The 17,802-nt window shown below is 41.0% G+C and overlaps 1 protein-coding gene across 14 annotated transcripts in view; it reads left to right on the top strand.

The window, feature by feature from the left end:
- The first annotated feature begins 243 nt into the window (after nt 1-243).
- CCDC138 (coiled-coil domain containing 138) overlaps nt 244-17,802 on the top strand; it is a 65,937-nt gene continuing 48,378 nt past the window's right edge. For 4 of the 14 annotated variants that reach the window (XR_010597696.1, XR_010597695.1, XM_065580969.1 and 1 more), the window contains exons 1-9: nt 248-427; nt 4,151-4,211; nt 6,330-6,468; nt 8,898-9,022; nt 10,147-10,331; nt 11,533-11,691; nt 14,125-14,244; nt 17,225-17,302; nt 17,382-17,492. Coding sequence is in view for 12 of the 14 variants with exons in the window: in XM_065580969.1 (XP_065437041.1) it covers nt 350-427; nt 4,151-4,211; nt 6,330-6,468; nt 8,898-9,022; nt 10,147-10,331; nt 11,533-11,691; nt 14,125-14,244; nt 17,225-17,302; nt 17,382-17,492 (1,056 nt within the window). In the remaining 2 variants the exon portion in view is untranslated. Of the gene's footprint in view, nt 428-558; nt 634-4,150; nt 4,212-4,912; nt 5,007-6,329; nt 6,469-8,897; nt 9,023-10,146; nt 10,332-11,532; nt 11,692-14,124; nt 14,245-17,224; nt 17,303-17,381; nt 17,493-17,802 lie in introns of those variants that run through there. The other 10 variants (XM_065580971.1, XM_065580977.1, XM_065580972.1 and 7 more) reach the window with 10 other exon arrangements.

The following is a 17,802-nucleotide window of genomic DNA, read 5'->3' on the forward strand; positions in this document are numbered from 1 at the left end:
CTAACCCCGCCTAGGGTAACTGTTCCCCGCCTCTGCCACCGTCTAGCAGCGCCTCAAGCCCGGCTCCTACCCCCGGCCCTGATTTTGGCTCCGCTCTTCCCCCTGGCGCCAGCTGGTTGCCCCCACACCCCGAGCGTTCCGCCCGCCGAGCTGCGCCCTGTGAGCCCGCGGCCAGCAGGGGGCGCGCTGCCCCCCTCCACTACGGGCAGCGGCGTCAGCAGGCGTCACGGAGCTGGCTCCGTCAGCCAGCGCATGCTCAGTGCCGCCGCGGCGGCGGCCAACTGCCGCGCCGCAGCGGCTTAGCGCGGGGCGCTTGTGTCCAGTGGCGGAGGCGCGAGCGGGGCGGCTCATGGCGAGCCCGGCTCTGAGCAGCTCCGTGGAGCGTCTGAAGCGGCGCTACCTGCGCGGGGAGCCGAGGCCCGCGGGGGTGAGAGGCGCTGAGGCGGCCAGGGCAGGAGGGGGCGTGGATGGAGCGGGGAGCAGGAGTGGTGGGGGCCGCCCGGGGGGGGGGGCGCGTAGGAAAACGTGGGGTCAGGTCGTGAGCTCCTGGGTCGGTGCTTGGACCCCTCTGAAGATCCAGGCTCCCTGGCAGCAGCGTGTCCCCTGCCCCCCAGGCGGCTCCTGGTCTCCTTGGTGAGGGTCTCTGTAATAGCCCCCGATGTACCAGCCTCATCTGTGAGTAGGGCGCCCAGACAGCAAGTGTGAACAGTCAGGATGGGGGTGGGGGGCAATAGGAGCCTATATAAGAAAAAGACCCAAAATCGGGACTGTCCCTCTAAAATCGGGACATCTGGTCACCCTATCTGTGGGGCATGAGGAGGGGTCCCGCCCCGAGCCTGTGGCATTGGGCAGGCTCCCTGGTGCCCCCTCTGGGGAGGGGAGTTACCCCAAAGTTCTCAGCGTTGCACCGGGAGGGAGAGTCCTCCGTCTCTTACTGCTGAACATTAGTTAATTCAGAAAGAAAGAATCGCGATGTGGGGTTATGGGGGGCCATTCACATGAAGGGATTTAATCCTGTGGAGGTTTTGTGTTACCCTCCTTTTAGGTTTTTGTCAGGTGTTGTCTCACCTTCAGGCTTTGGCATGATTGAGTGGTGTGGCATTGGAAATGTGCACCCCTTTGTGTTTTCTTGCCCTCTTCACAGGCAGCCGGTTAAAATAATAGCATGTGAGGGAGTGTATGGAGCGCCAGAATCTGCTAAACACTTTGGGCAATGAGTGAGCCCTAATGGCTGTGGGACATGAGGCGTATTCTATATTAGTCTATTTTAGGGTACTCTGTAGCACCTATCATCATATTACCTAAGGACTTACTAAATAAATTTTCAAACCTGTGTAACAATAAAATGGGAAGTGACCGCTAGTTGGTTGACTTGTGGCACAGCAACATAAGTGGGTTTTGGGGAGGGATTTGGAGGAGGATCAGTTCAGGCAGGTCATTTCATGCATAAGGACAGTGTTGAAGAAAGCAAAAGAACATATGTGGTGGCTGGGTGGGGGGTGGAAAGTGGTAGGAAGAACATGGATAAGGATGAGAGAGCAGAATAATGAAGGGCCTAGAAGATTAGAACAAGAACTTGATATTATGGATAGAGCCCTGTACACTTATATCCACGGATGCAAATCGGTATCCACGGAGCTGCAGAGCTCTAACGGGAACCGCAGCAATGAAAGCAGCAGCCTGGTGGGCCGCTGCTCCCAGGAGCTAGTGCCCCATGCTGGCAGCTCCTCCAGCATGGCTCTTTCACCCCCAGTCCCGCCCACCAGGGTCTCCAGCAGCTGTCCCTAATTGTGCTAGTGCTGTGGGCTGGGCTGGGGGCCGTACAGCCGGGCTGGAGGAGCTGTCAGCGTGGGGCACCAGGCTGCTGCTTTTGCCTCCGCGGTTCCCAGTAGAGCCCTGCAGTTCCGCGGATACCGATTTATATCAGCTGATATTCTCATCCGTGAATATCAATTTTGTATCCACACAGGGCTCTTAATTATGGAATAGGTGTGATGAAGAGATTGAAAGAGATGGACAGTGTGGGCTAGAGTAATGGGCAGTAATAGATGATTATAGCAGCTGCAGTTTGTATTGATTGAGGGTGAGGTGGAAAGATATGGTTGTCAGAAAGGCCAGAGAGGAGGAAACTGCAGTAATCAAGAGAAGAGATTAGGGCCTGGATGAGAGTCCTAGTTATCTGGACAGAAAGAAAGGTCAGATATTAGAAATGATATGTAAGAAACTGACAATTTGGAGAGAACCTGGGAGCAAGAGAGCAGGAAGAGTTGAAGATGTCTGTGAAGTTAAAAGTCTAATTGATGGAAAGGATAGTGAAGTTATCAACAGTTGACAATAAAGGGGCAGTGGAAAGGGTTGCTGTTGAGCTAGGGCCATATTATAGAGGTGGGGAGAGCTGTTAGTGATCCCTATATTAAGAATGCTTAATGCTTTCCATTTCTTTGAGGAGCTCACACACCTTTAGTGTTTGCCAAAAGCCTTTGATATTTGACTGAGAGAACACCTTCAGGCTACCCATTTACCTTTTCTTTGTCCCATGAAATTCAGTTCATCTTTTGCCAAGATATGAACTATTAAAGATTGACATCCCTTCTCTCACTTGCATGGCCCAGGAAAAACATTGGCAGTGTGCCCAAGTAATTGAACACACATACATTCTAAGTCAGAGATCATGCCAAAGCGACAATAGCAAGCTGTACTAGCTGGGAGCAGCCAGAGTGGATGGGACAGGTGGAGAGGAGGGCTCTCCAGACTAAAGACAAATGGATGGCCCCAGTGGCCCATTCTGCCTCCTTGGAGCATCAGAGGGGGGCAGTAATCAGTCTGGGTTTCTCCATCCCATAAATCCACCTGGATCCACTTCCCCGGTCTCCCTCCCCAGCCCCTGGGGTACTACATGGGACTGGAGCCCTTCCAACTCCCAGAGTTTGTCAGTGGGGAGCCAATCTCCTGATTGTACTAGTCCATCCTCCCTCTGGGATAACAACCTTCTGCTGCCTGGTGAGGTAGTTCTGTAGCTCAAGTAGTACCAATCCATACTGCAATGTTGAAGGTTCAGAGTTCAACCTCTGTTGACGATGCCTGTTGGAAAGGGGGGAAATGTTACAGTTGCACATAATATAATTCGTTTTTACTTTTTTTCCTTAAAAAATAACACACGGAGTTGCATGCAAAAATTACCTTAAAAGAACATTATTGAAGTTGGGAAATGCTAGATTTACAGTTGTCTGTGAAACCTCAGTTCTGCCCCTTTGTGCATATGTGTTATGATTAAGATTCTGTCACGGGTATTTTTAGTAAAAGTCACGGACAGGTCGTGGGCAATAAACAAAAATTCATGGAAGCTCGTGACTTGTTCCTGACTTTTACTAAAAATACCCTGGGACAGGGCAGGGGTAGACAGAGGGGCTGACCCAGCCCAAGCCACTGCTCCAGTGGGATGGGGGCCTCTGCTCTTACAGCCCCGCAGCTGGCAGCTCCTTCTCCAGAAGAAGTCCCGGAAAGTCACGGAATCTGTGACTTCTGTCTCAGAATTGTATCTGTAGTTCTGATACAGTCTTTTATTACACGATCACGTACTATTTTTTCCACAAGAGCACAGACTGGATGCACAGTAGGGTAGAATGAGGGTTGCAGGAGCCACCTTAAATCTAGCATTTCTTAACATTCAAGTGCTTGAATTTGCAACCTAATAATACTTTAATGTAATTTTTTTAAAGTGTATAATTATAGGTTGATGGCAAGACATAAGGTAGGAAATGTTGGCGTGATAGGCTGAAATGTAGGACTGGATGGAGCTGTTTCTATGGCTACCTAATCTACTTACACCTATTTACTTGAATGGCCCTTATCGCTGAGGTATTTGAGGGTCTCTCAAGTTTTCAAAAATAGAAATAATGTTAGCAATCTTTCATTTGTAGCTTATGGGGAAGTAGCTTGATTAGTTTATAGGGTTTTTTTGTTTCTTCGCTTATGTTTGTGTGAGGTTTCACTTACATTTTTGTTTAGGAAAAATCATCCTCTGCTCAAAGCAAACATCTTTTAACAGCAATTCCTTAGTAAAGGCACTATAAACTGTAAACAGATACATTGTAACATACATTATAATGGAATTAAAAATAGTAGGGACTTTTTTTCTGTTTTCTCTTAGGATTGTCTTTCAGGTTCATTACAGAACAAATGTAAAAAAGGAAACTCCCTAACATATACAGGTAATACACAAAAAGGATGTTTTGGATATCTTTGTTAAAAGGAACATCAGTTCAAATTCACCATTCTTTAAATTTATCTTAAGAATTCCTGTGCTTTGGGGGAGTAGTTTTATATTTTCTCCAAGTGTATTTTAAGTAGGCAGACATTGGTTTGTGTTTGTGAAACTTGGGCACCAGCCTGGAAGTGTATACATATGTATGGATTCTACAGGAGTACTCTAGGAAATGTCCTTGCATTGCAGTTGCGGGTGGGTTTGCAGGAGAGGAATTGCTAATGCTTATGTATCTTCCCTGTGAGAAGGAGAGCTGCTGGTAAGGAAGATATGGGTAAAAAAGAGTATTGCTCCCACAGTGTCTAAAAAGAAAGCTCCACTAGCTGGACATTAAAGCGAAAACTAGTACCAATAACCTTTTGGGGGCGGGGGAAGGTGACTGTAATGGCCCAGTACTGCAATAGAGTCTTAGGCTGTGTCTACACTGCCACTTTCAGTGCTAAAACTTTTGTTGTTCAGGGGTGTGAAAAAACACCCCCCACCCCCCCGAGTGATAAAAGTTTTAGTGCTGAAAAGCGCCAGTATAGACAGTGTTTTATCTCCCGGCGATAAAGCTACACCGCTTGTTTGGGGTGGTTTTTTTTTTTTTTTATCACCGGGCGATTTCTCCCCTGGCGATAACGCGTGTCTACGCTGCCCACGTCACAGTGCTGCTGCGGCCGTGCTGTAACATGGCTAGTGGAGACGTACCCTTACTTTCATCCATAGAATGAAAATCAGCTACATGCACACCCCACTCACGGTAAGTAATGTTCTAGTATATGTATGACAATCTTATTCTATATGTTTGAGAAGGTGAGGATTGGCTATTATTGGGATGTGGCAGAGAGAAGCATTTGGTTATCATTGGCACATATATGAGAACTGGCTGCCATCAGTTGGATTGTGTGGGATGGAGTAAGTGTCTTGTTGAGAGGGAGTCGGTTTGTGGGAAATTCTTTGAGGTGGGTGGTATTGGGTAGCTCCCTATGTGGCAATATGTTGCTTTTATAGCCATGTACACAGGGCTGTCCTTAGGGGTGGATCACCCGGGCAGCCGCCCAGGGTGCCCGGTGGTCAAGGACGCTCCATGTGGCAGCTTCCCCATGTGGGTGCAGGAGAGATTGCAGGGGTTAGGGGCTGGGTTACAAGGGGGCACCCACGGGGGACTGGGACAATGAGGGGGACACCCATGAGGGCCAGAGTGCCAAAATACAAGTTCCTCTAGGGCACCAGTTTCCCTAAGGTTGGCCTTGCGTGTACAGTACATGCAGGTGCCTAGGATTGCTAACTGGAGGGGATGCAGTTAAACATTGCATGACGCAAATTATAAAAAATAAAATTAAAACAGGAAACTTAAAATCTTTAAAAAAGTTTTAGGTTATATAATCTAAGACTTTTATATACATTCACTTTTTAAATGTACAGATATGAACTTAATGGTTACTATGCAGGTGGGGTTCCAAAGAAATGCATGTTCCTATGCTGATGCTCATGATAAGCAAGTAACAGGCTATGTTGTTCAAACTTCAAATTTGCACAGCAATTAGCATATGAATGCAAATTGTAAAACTTCAGGAAGATAGATGTGACTTGAAAACAAAGTTTAGGTTTCTAAAATGTTTTTAGTAACAGAACTAAGCTTTTAAAAAGATTCTTAAAAATGTAATAAGTTTGAATGTTCTTTAAAATTGACTTAATGGTTTTAGAAATGCAAGGTGGATAAGGTAATATCTTTTATTGGAACAACTTTTGTTGGTGAGAGACACAAACTTTTGAGCTTACATAGAACTTTTCAGGTTTAATTTTGTTAGGACTTTTTTAGGACTTAATTTTTTTAGTCATCTATAAAAATTTTCAGTTTTAAATTATTATTAAAATACAATTTAGCTAGTATTTTGTGTTTCTCTAAATTTAATTCCTAACTTGTCAGAGCTCGTTCTAATATGTTCTGATTCTGGGTTTTGTTCTCTTAAGCAATAACCCTTACAGAGTACAAAATATATTAATTAAATCATTCTGGATTTTTTTAATGTGTGCTTTTCAACTGCAAAATGAAATATTTAATATTTGAATTATTTTATAGGTAACTTGGACAGTTCATCAGATAATACAATTATGCCTTTGTCCATACATTTTTCACAATCAAAAAGTACCCACAATGGAAGAAAGCACTATAGCAAACCTCTTAGTGACTTGTTCAAGAGTTTCAAAAACTTGGATTGGTAAGAGATGAACCCTCATTCCCTCATATGTCCTTAGGCCCCTTTTTCTTCCTCCCATCCTCCCCTTAAACCCAAAATCTAAACAAATCATGAGTTAACCCTTAATACATTATGTAGGATTTTCAGACGGATCCAATAGCAGGTTGCCATGTGCAAGGCATAGCTTTCCCAGTTTTTGTATACTCATACTTTCGTGGTCAGTAAGGATCAGCTTCTGTCTTACTAATGTAATAATGTGAATAGGGCTGTCAAGCGATTAAAAAAATTAATTGTAGTGTTAAACAATAATAGAATAACATTTTAAAAAATATTTTTGGATGTTTTCTACATTTTCAAATATATTGATTTCAATTACAACAAGAATACAAAATACAGTGCTTACTTATTATTTATTTTGTATTACAAATATTAGCACTGTAACATTTTTCAATTTAAAAAAAAAGTATTTTTCAATTCATCTAATACAGTACTGTAGTGCAATCTCTTTATCATGAAAGTTGAACTTACATTTTGTATACAATTCTACATTTGTAACTACATTCAAAATAAAACAATGTAAAACTTTAGAGCCTACAAGTTCACTCAGTCCTACTTCAGCCAGTCACCTGAAAGTGAGAACAGGCATTCGCATAGCACGATATTTACGTGCCAGATACACTAAAGATTCATATGTCCCTTGATGTTTCAACCACCATTCCAGAGGACATGCGTCCTTGCTGATGATGATGTGTTCTGCTCAATAACAATCCAAAGCAGTGCGGACCAACCCATGTTCATTTTCATCATCTGAGTCAGAAGGTTGATTTATTATTATTATTATTATTTTTTTTTTTTTTTGGTGGTTTGGGTTCTGTAGTTTCCGCATCTGAGTATTGCTCGTTTAAGACTTCTGAAAGTATGCTCAGACCTTGTCCCTTTCAGATTTTTGGACGGCACTTCAGATTCTTAAACCTTGGGTCTAGTGCCATAGCTATTTTTAAAAATCTCACATTGGTACCTTCTTTGCGTTTTGTCAAATCTGTAGATAAAGTGTTCTTAAAATGAACATGTGCTGGGTCATCATCTGAGACTGCTATAACATGAAATATATGGCAGAATGTGGATTAAAAAAGAGCCAAAGGCATACAGTTCTCCCCCAAGGAGTTCAGTCACAAATGTAATTAATGCATTATTTTTTAATGAGCATTGTCAGCATGGAAGCATGTTCTCTGGAGTGGTGGCCAAAGCATGAAGGGGCATTCAAATGTTTAGCATATCTGGCACGTAAATACCTTGCAACACCAGCTACAAAAGTGCCAGGCGAATGCCTGTTCTCACTTTCAGGTGACATTATAAATAAGAAGTAGGCAGCAGTATTTCCCATAAATGTAAACAAACTTGTTTGTTTTAGCGATTGGCTGAACAAGAAGTAGGACTGAGCAGACTTGAAGGCACTAAAGTTTTACATTGTTTTGTTTCTGAGTGTAGTTATGTAACAAAAAAAATCTACATTTGTAAGTTACACTTCCACGTTAAAGAGATTGCACTACAGCACTTGTATGATGTGAATTGAAAAATACTATTTCTTTTGTTTATCATTTTTACAGTGCAAATATTTGTAATAAAAAATAATAGAAAGTGAGCACTGTACACTTTGTATTCTGTGCTGTAATATAAATCAATATATTTGAAAATTTAGAAAAAACATCCAAAAATATTTAGTAAATTTCAATTGGTATTCTATTGTTTAACAGTGCAATTCATCACGATTACATTTTTTAATAGCGATTAAATTTTTTGAGTTAATCGCGTGAGTTAATTGCAATTAATCGACAGCCTTAAATGTGAACGCTGATTTTGGGTAGGGCAGTTCATCCACTTACTTGAGATAACTATATGTGTCGGGCTCAGCTTGTGGGATGCAGGGATTAAGATATATAAGGGACTAAACAAGTGAGGAGAAAGGGAGACAGTCAGAGTTGACAAGATAGTCTTAAATCTATTTAGAAGACTCCAGAGAGATAATCTTAATGCCCCAATGCACCAACCTGAAAGAGAACATATATCACACCTTTTATTTTCTTCTCTGGATATCCTGTTTGGAAGAAAAAAAAGTTGTGCTTTGATCTGTTATAAAAGTGGTTTAGTTGTTGCATGCATATAATTTATGAAAATTAGATCGCTTACTTGTTCCACGGGTTTTGCGAAGTCATCAATTTCATTGTTTGACTGTAGTTAATATCTTATTTTATAAGTGCTTTTCATTCTGAAGGGATCTCAAAGTGCTTTTCAAATTACTTAGTGTTGTCTCTTTGCATTCAGTCAAATGTAAATATGCTGGAATGAGAAACAGTTGTATTAATATGCAAATCTTCTTTACATTACATGCATAACATTTTAGAATGGCACTGAATAATTTCAGATTCATGTCATCCATTTGTATTTTTTAGCTGTGATGATGAGCTGGATTCGCTCTATGATTCAAGTCAGCTAGAACTAGAGGAAGAGGTCATTGTAAATGTCTCTGCAACTGATGCAATTCCAAATACAGTCACGTACACATATACAGAAACAGGTAATCAGAAAAATATTAAATTCACCTTCAATTTATCACATAACTTTTGACTTATATGTATGAAAAATAAAACCTTTATTCAGGTTTCAACTGAATCTTTTTCATAATCCAATTAATAAAATTAATTGAGTAAACTATATTTTAGTTTTGAGATGTAATGTTTTATAATTATAATAATTATAATTATAATTAATGGAGATATCCCATCTTCTAGAACAGGAAGGGACCTTGAAAGGTCATCGAGTCCAGCCCCCTGCCTTCACTAGCAGGACCAAGTACTGATTTTGCCCCAGATCCCCAAGTGGCCCCCTCAAGGATTGAACTCGCAACCCTGGGTTTAGCAGGCCAATGCTCAAACCACTGAGCTATCCCTCCCCCATTATTGAACTCCCAACCCAGGGTTTACCAGGCCAATGCGCAAACCACTGAGCTATCCCTCCCCCTTAGTAGATCTAGTCATAATTGTATTATATATAAACAAGACAAATTCTTTTCTAAAAGATTGGCCTTTTTAAGACTCTGGCAGTGCAGTTCTGATTATTGTATGTTATGGATCAAGAAATAGAGAAAAAGAAAAAGCCAGCCATTATTAAAACAGTATTTTCAGTTTATAAAATGAAACATTTTCAATGTTAAGAATAGGTGGTCTGATTAAATAACACTGTTCCAAGACATTATTTGACTTCCACATAAAAACATCTCTCATAATGTTCCTTCATGTTCTCCCACCATCACCAAAAGAACCAGTCAAAACACTGAGAAATAGTTACTGCTTAATAGCTATATTGTGCTTTCAGTCTGCGCACAGATCTTCTAGTGATGTCTGTTGGACTTCTGCGTGTAGGCTTAGGATATAATTTATGTATTAAACTGCACTGATCAGAAAACTAATAATAATAGGCCAAAATGAATCACAGGAAATAGATGATAAAGGTTGTGAATAAATACTCATAGTATCTCAGGAGATACTCAGACTAACTTTTCACTTTAGTACCTGGTATACTGCTATTTAATCACAAAAGCCTAACGTGTTTCTACTTTTATGTAACAATAACTGGTCATCTGATTTATTAATCTAAACTGCAAGAATAATTTTTATAAAATGTGTTCTTTTCATTTCTTAGATGTCACCCTACCATCCAATTTGGCTACAAACACAGTAACATGTAGTGACCATGATATCAGTAGTGGTCTGGTTAGGAAGATCGTGAGCAAGCCTGAAACTCAGGTATTGAGTGGTCAAAGATTAATACCATCTCACATCAACCAGATTTATGACGAGCTATATGTCATACATCAGAAACTGCAGGTAGGAACTGGAAATGACTTTAGAATATTTAGAATTTTTTTTTTTTTAAAGCTGCTCTTCGTATCATTCTACAGCATAATGTAAGCCGTTGTATTGCAAGAGGCTTTAACAACTTGTCTAATGAGGCAGTGTTGTCTTATGGATAGAGGAGGGGGCTTGAAATCTTCAGATAAAAGGCAATGTATTACAATAACTAGTATTAACCAAAAATTTCAGATCTAGGTGCCTAAAGTCAAGCTTCTAAACCAGGGGTTGGCAACCTTTCAGAAGTGGTGTGCCGAGTCATCATTTATTCCAGTGTTTCTCAAACTGGGGTCGCCGCTTGCGTAGGGAAAGCCCCTGGCGGGCCGGGCCGGTTTGTTTACCTGCCCCGTCCGCAGGTCCGGCCGATCGCGGCTCCCACTGGCTGCGGTTCGCTGCTGCAGGCAATGGGGGCTGCTGGAAGCGGCGCGGGCCGAGGGACTTACTGGCCGCCGCTTCCAGCAGCCCCCATTGCCTGCAGCGGCGAACCGCGGCCAGTGGGAGCCGCGATCGGCCGGACCTGCGGACGGGGCAGGTAAACAAACCGGCCCGGCCCGCCAGGGGCTTTCCCTACGCAAGCGGCGACCCCAGTTTGAGAAACACTGATTTATTCACTCTAATTTAAGGTTTCGCATGCCAGTAATACATTTTAACGTTTTTAGAAGGCCTCTTTCTATAAGTCTATAATATATAGCTAAACTATTGTTGTATGTAAATAAGGTTTTTAAAATGTTTAAAAAGTGTCATTTAAAATTAAATTAAAATGTAGAGCCACCTTCTCTCCCCCCACGCCCCCGGACCGGTGGCCAGGACCCATGCAGTGTGAGTGCCACTGAAAATTAGCTCGCATGCCGCCTTTGGCATGCGTGCCATAGGTTGCCTACCCCAGTTCTAAACCCTGGTTACCTAAGTAGAAGTGGCCTGATTTTCAGAGGCCAAACAATCCCATCCCTGATGGGAGTAAGTTGGATCACTATGTTGAGGTGCTGAAAGTAGTCTGCTTTCAGCATTGTGTCCCAGTACACCAAAGTGGTGCTTATACTCAGTGAACCATACATGCAATCTGTTATATACATTTTCATAAAACTGAAAGTATCCCTGATAAAATGACTGTATTTAAATATGTTATAATAATTTCATTTTTATAACTTTTTAAAATTCTCCATTTTTTCTGACACAGCAAGAAAATTCAGCACAGCAGGAGTATGCTCTGCAACTTCAGAAACGAGAACATTTTTTAGCTGAAAGAGAAGCATTGCTTTTCAAACATGAAGCCGCTTTGACTAAGATAAGAGGTGTGGAAGAGGAAGTTCATGCAAAATTTCAAATTATAAAGGAGGTACAGTAATTTGTATTAGAATTATTTTCTTGGGCAAGCGTCGTTATCTGGGGCAAGCCATTTCACTTATTTCTTCAGTCCCTCAATTTCGTCACCTGGACATCACAATGGAGATAATTCTCATTTTTGTAAAGAGCTTTGAGATCCTCAGATGAAAGTTTGATATACAAGGGTAAAGTAATATTGCTATGTATTTTGGTTATTAGTAAAATCATCTTTCTGAGAAAGCAATTAACAGTCTGGTTTAGGGGTTGCCTTTTGCTGTTATAATTTGGAGAACAATATTATCCATTTCTAAAAGAATAATTAAATGTAACCACGTGTGTGACTTTGTTCTGTATATCAGAAAGAATGGTTGGAGATAACTCGTCTAAAATTTTGTGATACATTAGGAAATAGTTGGTCAGAACATTTTCAACTAAATGAAATTTTGTTAATATGTTTCATCGAAGCTGAAATAGTTTGTGGCGCTATATTGATTTTGACAAAAACGTTGTCAGAAGGTTGGGGGTCTGGGGTGAGGGGAGAAAGAAAGAGACGCACACGCTCTGTGGCCTGAGTTATGGGAGACCTAGGTTTGAGTTCCTGCTCTGCCTGTTTCAGAGAGATCTGGGATGAAAAACTCTGCTCTGAAATTTTGAAACCTTGAAAGTTTCTTCAAAACAGAATTGTCCCCTGAACAACTGTAATAATAAGTGAATGAAGAAAGAGACTGAGGCTAGGTCTACACTACGGGGGGGGGGTCGACCTAAGGTAGCTGAAGTGGCGTATTTTAGGTCGACTTACCTGGCTGTGAGGACGGCGGCGAGTCGACCGCTGCCGCGCCGCCGTCGACTCCACTTCCGCCTCTTGCCGCGGTGGATTTCCAGAGTCGATGGAAGAGCCATCGGGGATCGATTTTTATCGCGTCTTCACTAGACGCAATAAGTCGATCCTCAATAGATCGATTGCTACCCGCCGATCCGGCGGGTAGTGAAGACATGCCCTGAGAGCCTGATCCAAAGCTCGTTGAAGTCCACTAGAGTCTTTCCAATGGCTTCAATGGGCTTTGGATGAAGCCTTCTAATGAGGAATGGGATAGGGTAAGAGCAGGATGGAATGGAATTAGGAAAAACTGCTCTCAAAAAGTTTAAACTTAACCTTAGGTAGTAATTCTGTATTTAAGGAAAAGAGATGAGAACATTGATTGTGAGACAGAAAGCTGAAGGTAGCGAGGTAATATATCTTCAGCCATTTGAGACATGTATTAATGAATCATAAAACAACAGTCTGGAGTGTTTTAATGCTATTTTATTTTAAAATATGCTATTTAAAATTCATTTCCTGCAGTAATTTTTAGTATGACTTCTTTTGTTTATTATTATATGCAATATATCTTTTTACTATAAAAATAATTTTGTAGTGTAAGGATGAGAGAAAATAGTAAGGAAAAATAATTTATGTTGTTTAAACTTATTTTTAAATTACTTTCCTAAGATTCCTGGACTCTTAAACTTTTTCCTGTCCCCCTGAACCCAGATATACTTTCAGGAGCGGTTTAATAAGCTCTTGATCTATCTTTTGAAATACATTTAAAAAAAAAAAAAACAACAACAAAACTCTAAAATTCAGCATTTCCACAGCTCTTTTGACTGCCTCTGAAGTGCTGTAGAGCCAAGAAGGAGGAAATATTTTTAAGGATTTAGCATTTCCCTTTTGAAGTCTGGTTTCCTGAGAAGTTCTGGCAGGCATGTCACAAAACTAAAACCTCCTAGTAAATTTTCTTAGTATGTTATATGGTCTAGCCAACCTGTAAAACACAGTAGCTTGGAGAAGTTCATGATTTTCTTTGAAGTTCTATGGTTCCCTGCCAGCATGGCTACTCTACTTAACAGTGTCTTGCAGGCAACTGGTTCCTTTTCAGTTAAGAAGGTGAGTTATATTTTTTGAGTCTAGCTCTTTGCTGTTATGATCAGTTGGAATTCTTTTTTTTATACTGTCTCCAGGATTGAACTTCTGAGGGTAGGTGCCAGAACATTCCCGCTAAAGGCTTTTGGCGCTCGTGTTTGTTTTCTATGCCTATAGGTCACATTCAGAGATTTTAGCTTTTAAGATGTTGTATAAGACACACTTTTCAGCTTGACTTTATAGGAGTGTGAAAGCAGGGCTAGAAAAATTTAGTAGACATTTCTCAAATTTTACCAAACACTTGAATGCTATTTGAAGACTAGTACAAAAGATGGTAATTCTCAGATTAAGGCAAATTTTCCCTTCTCTCTCCTACCCACATTTGTCACAGTCCTAATTTTCAAAAGATCATGGGCAAAAAGTCCAGGCACACTTGGGCATGCAAAATTGCACACCTGACCCTCTGAAAATTAGACCTTGTGTTTTAATATACTGATTGCAGAAGTTGTTTCTAGTTGGTATATCATGAATCATATTTTTCTATAGCAACACGAGGCAGAAGTTAAACAGCTGTCAGAAACCTTGAGAGAGAAGACTAAAGAAAGCAAGAGGCTCAAATCATCATTTGACACCTTGAAGGAAATGAATGACTCTTTAAAAAAACAGGCAAGATCCATTTTCATACCTATTCAAGAAAAATTGTAAATATTAGAATCAATTTAAATTATTTTTGGCAAGTTGACTGATTGTATTTGCAGTCCTGTTAAACAAGAAATGACTCTTGTTCCTTTCCTACAACTTGGTTTTTCTTTTAACTGGTTGGTGTCTTTTTTTTATAATCTCAAATACTGGTAAAGTTTGAATTACTCTTCTAAATAGCCAGCAACAGGTCACTCATAAGAAAAGAAACATTTCAATATCCTGCCAAGGAAGTTGAGACGCCAAGGATAGATAGCCTTCTAAAATTCAGAATGCAGCCCTGATCTAGTTAATAGCATGGGCAAATCTTCGTGTATTCTATAATGTTGTGGAATCTATTCTTTGCTACTGAATTTAAGCTTTTAAATACAATATATAATTGTAAATATAACTTTGAAAATATAAGCCAAGTGTAAACAATAACAGTGTTGTCTTTAGACCCAGAAAGACAACCAGAAACAACTATTCAGAATAGTGTCAAATGTTCTGTTCATTTCACTGAGCTGTTAATTTTCAAGCCTAAAATGTTGTTATAATTGTCATCTCTAAACTATATTTCACTGTGGCTCTTCCAACTAACATGTTTACCCCATAATCTTAAACTACCTCTCATGCTCATCAGGTGCTAAAAATCTGTTTCCTTCCCCACTGCCAAATTCTTTGTTTTTCCTTAGGACAGCTTCTGCAATGCAGTTGTATATGTTTGCAGTACAAAAATGTGTGGCATATTCAAAATGTGGGGGCAGGATAAAATTAAATAACCCAAGGGGTACCATACTGATTTATATTGCTCATTTTCAGATTCAGTTAAATCATTTTTGTAAAGTTTAATTGGAGATGATGCACAATTTTCAATTTGTTGTACCGGTGTGCTGAAGAAAAATCTAGTGACCTTGCTGCAGAATTTAGGTTCAGTTTATCCTGAAATACAAAATGATAGAGGCAGTGATAGTTACCAAGTGAGAGATTCAATTGGTTACCTCAGGCTGGCTTTGCTACGAATGATTTATAGTGAATTATTTCAGCCTCTGGGGAGGGAAAGCGAGAGTACATATGCTATTTTACCTTTTCACCTTTTCATGATTGATTATGGAGCATTTTTGTGATGTCCTTCTACTTTATGCCAGTGTGGTGAGAAAAAGTTAAGGCAGTTGACAAAATGTTAGTCAAATTTTTAAAGTTTAAGGCCAGAAGGGACTACCAGATCATCTAGTCTTATCTCCTGTATATCACAGGCCACTAAAACCCCCTAGCGACTGCTAGCTAAACCCAAAAACCAGAATTAACAAAAGTATTACTGCCCTCAGAAGACTAAACTGTTGTGTGTCTTAGGGCATGGATACACTTGCAGATGTAGAGCGCTCTGAGTTAAACCAGCCTTCGTAGAGCGCTCTGAGTTAAACCAGCCTTCATAGAGCGCAGTAGGGAAAGCGCTGAAGTCTGTCCACAGTAACAGCTTCAAGCGCACTGGCATGGCCACATTTACGGCATTTGCAGTGGCATTGGGAGCGGTGCATTATGAGCAGCTATCCCAGCATGCAAGTGACTGCAACGTGCTTTTCAAATGGGGGAGTGGGGTGGGATAGAGTGTGACAGGGAGTGTGTTGTGTGTATGTGGGGGCGGAGAGTGGGTTTTTGGGGGGGCTCAGATCATGTCAGCATGCTGTCTTGTAAGTTCAGATAGCATCAGACCCCCTATCTCCCCCGCCACCTCTCTCTCTCTCTCTCACAGCATTCCACGCTAATGATTGCTTTTCTTGGGGCAGATAAGCAGTTGGCTGTCAGAAACAGAGCTTTCAAAGGGCATATCCGCATTCCTGCTGCGATTCAAAACAGACAAGAGTGGCCACTTGACTTAAGGGGATTATGGGACGTTTCCAGAAGCTGATCAGAGCGCAGTAATGCAACGCCCTGTTCACACTGGTGCCGCGGCGCTCCAGCGGGGGCGCAGCAAACGTTATTCCACTTGCCGAGGTGGAGTACCAGCAGCATTGTAGCCGTGGAGTCAGAGCGCTCTACGTGTCTTGCCAGTCTGGATGGGTAGTGAGCTAGTGTGCCCGGGGCTCCTTTATTGCGCTGTAACTCGCAAGTGTAGCCAAGCCCTTAGATAGAGAACAGGAGGGATCAATGTGAGACCATGCCTGAAGTCCCTGTCATAGCAGGGGATTGATTAAATGAGAGAGACCCTGAGGATCCTAGCAAGTGATTTGTGCTCCATGCTGCAGAGGAAGGCAAAAAACCCCAAGCTCCCTGCCAGTCTGGTGTGAGGGGAAAATGCTTTCCAGACTCCACATATGGTGATTAGTTAGACTCTGAGCATGTGAGCAAGAACCAACCAGTCAAGCATCTGAAAATGGAATTCTCAGTTCCATTTCAGAGCACCAGTGTAAGTTTGTGTGTGGTGTACACTTCTGTAGTTCTACATAGTCACTGCAGTCTGACTTTATTCCACTATATAGACGCTTGTCCAGAGAGACTGCTCTAGAGAAATTAGTTATGCAGATAGTGCTCTGAAGCTGTAAAGATACCTATAACTGTCACTGTACGCTCATTAATATAATGCATAGAGCTATGCACACAGATAATTTCAAATTAATTGTATATGTCTTCTTCAGAAAATCTCACTCTTGAAGGTGTGGTTTCTGAATTTGGGTGTGTCTGTAATGTGAGCCCAGTGTTTGGCTTGCAAGTTGAATTGTCAATTCACAGGACATAGCTTATTATACATTACACTGAACAGTTAGCAGAGCTCTTACTAGCTGACTCTCTTTATAAAGAGGTGAATGATCATTGCTTTGTTCACACGATGAGCAGATAAACTTGCACTTTAATAAATCTAGCTGCCTATAACTAATGATTTTTGAACAACCTTTATATGAAGTAAAGAATGAGTTTAAACCTGTTTTGAATCCACAAATATTTTAAACATATTTTCCAATTCTTTTAGTTAAGTGATGTAAGTGAGCAGAACAAGAAGATGGAAGTTCAAGCAAGAAAAGTACAAGCACGTTTAGAGAATTTACAAGTGAGACTTATTTTCCTTATTACTTCTTCCCTTGTAAGAAACAAGTCAAATCTAATTTATTTAATATATCCTGTTGCAGAGGAAGCATGAATTTTTAACAATACAGAAATCTAAAGATGTTTCTCAAGCAATGCAAGAAATTAAATCTGTGAAGCAGGAAAAAATGGCAGCAACATCAAAAATTTGTAAGGTAAGGCATAAGCAAGGAGGAAAGGAAACTTCTGTCTTAATTAAAGAATATTAGATATTGGAATATCTTTCTAGAAGCCCCACTTTTCTTATGCCTTCAGGAAACTAGTGAAGTCATTTACTCATGTCATTTATTTATGAGTGAACTACTCAGTTATACTAGGAAAGGGCTTAAAGTGTTCAGGGAATAAGAACAGTGGAATTGTAAGCAGTGGAATTGCACTGGGGAAAATTTAGTATGTTTAACTGGAAAAAGAATTACATTTTAAATATGTCACTAAAAAGAAGTGCACTTATTGTCATCCTGATCA

Source organism: Chrysemys picta, chromosome 1 (assembly GCF_011386835.1).
Source record: "Chrysemys picta bellii isolate R12L10 chromosome 1, ASM1138683v2, whole genome shotgun sequence".
Lineage (NCBI taxonomy): Eukaryota > Metazoa > Chordata > Testudines > Emydidae > Chrysemys > Chrysemys picta.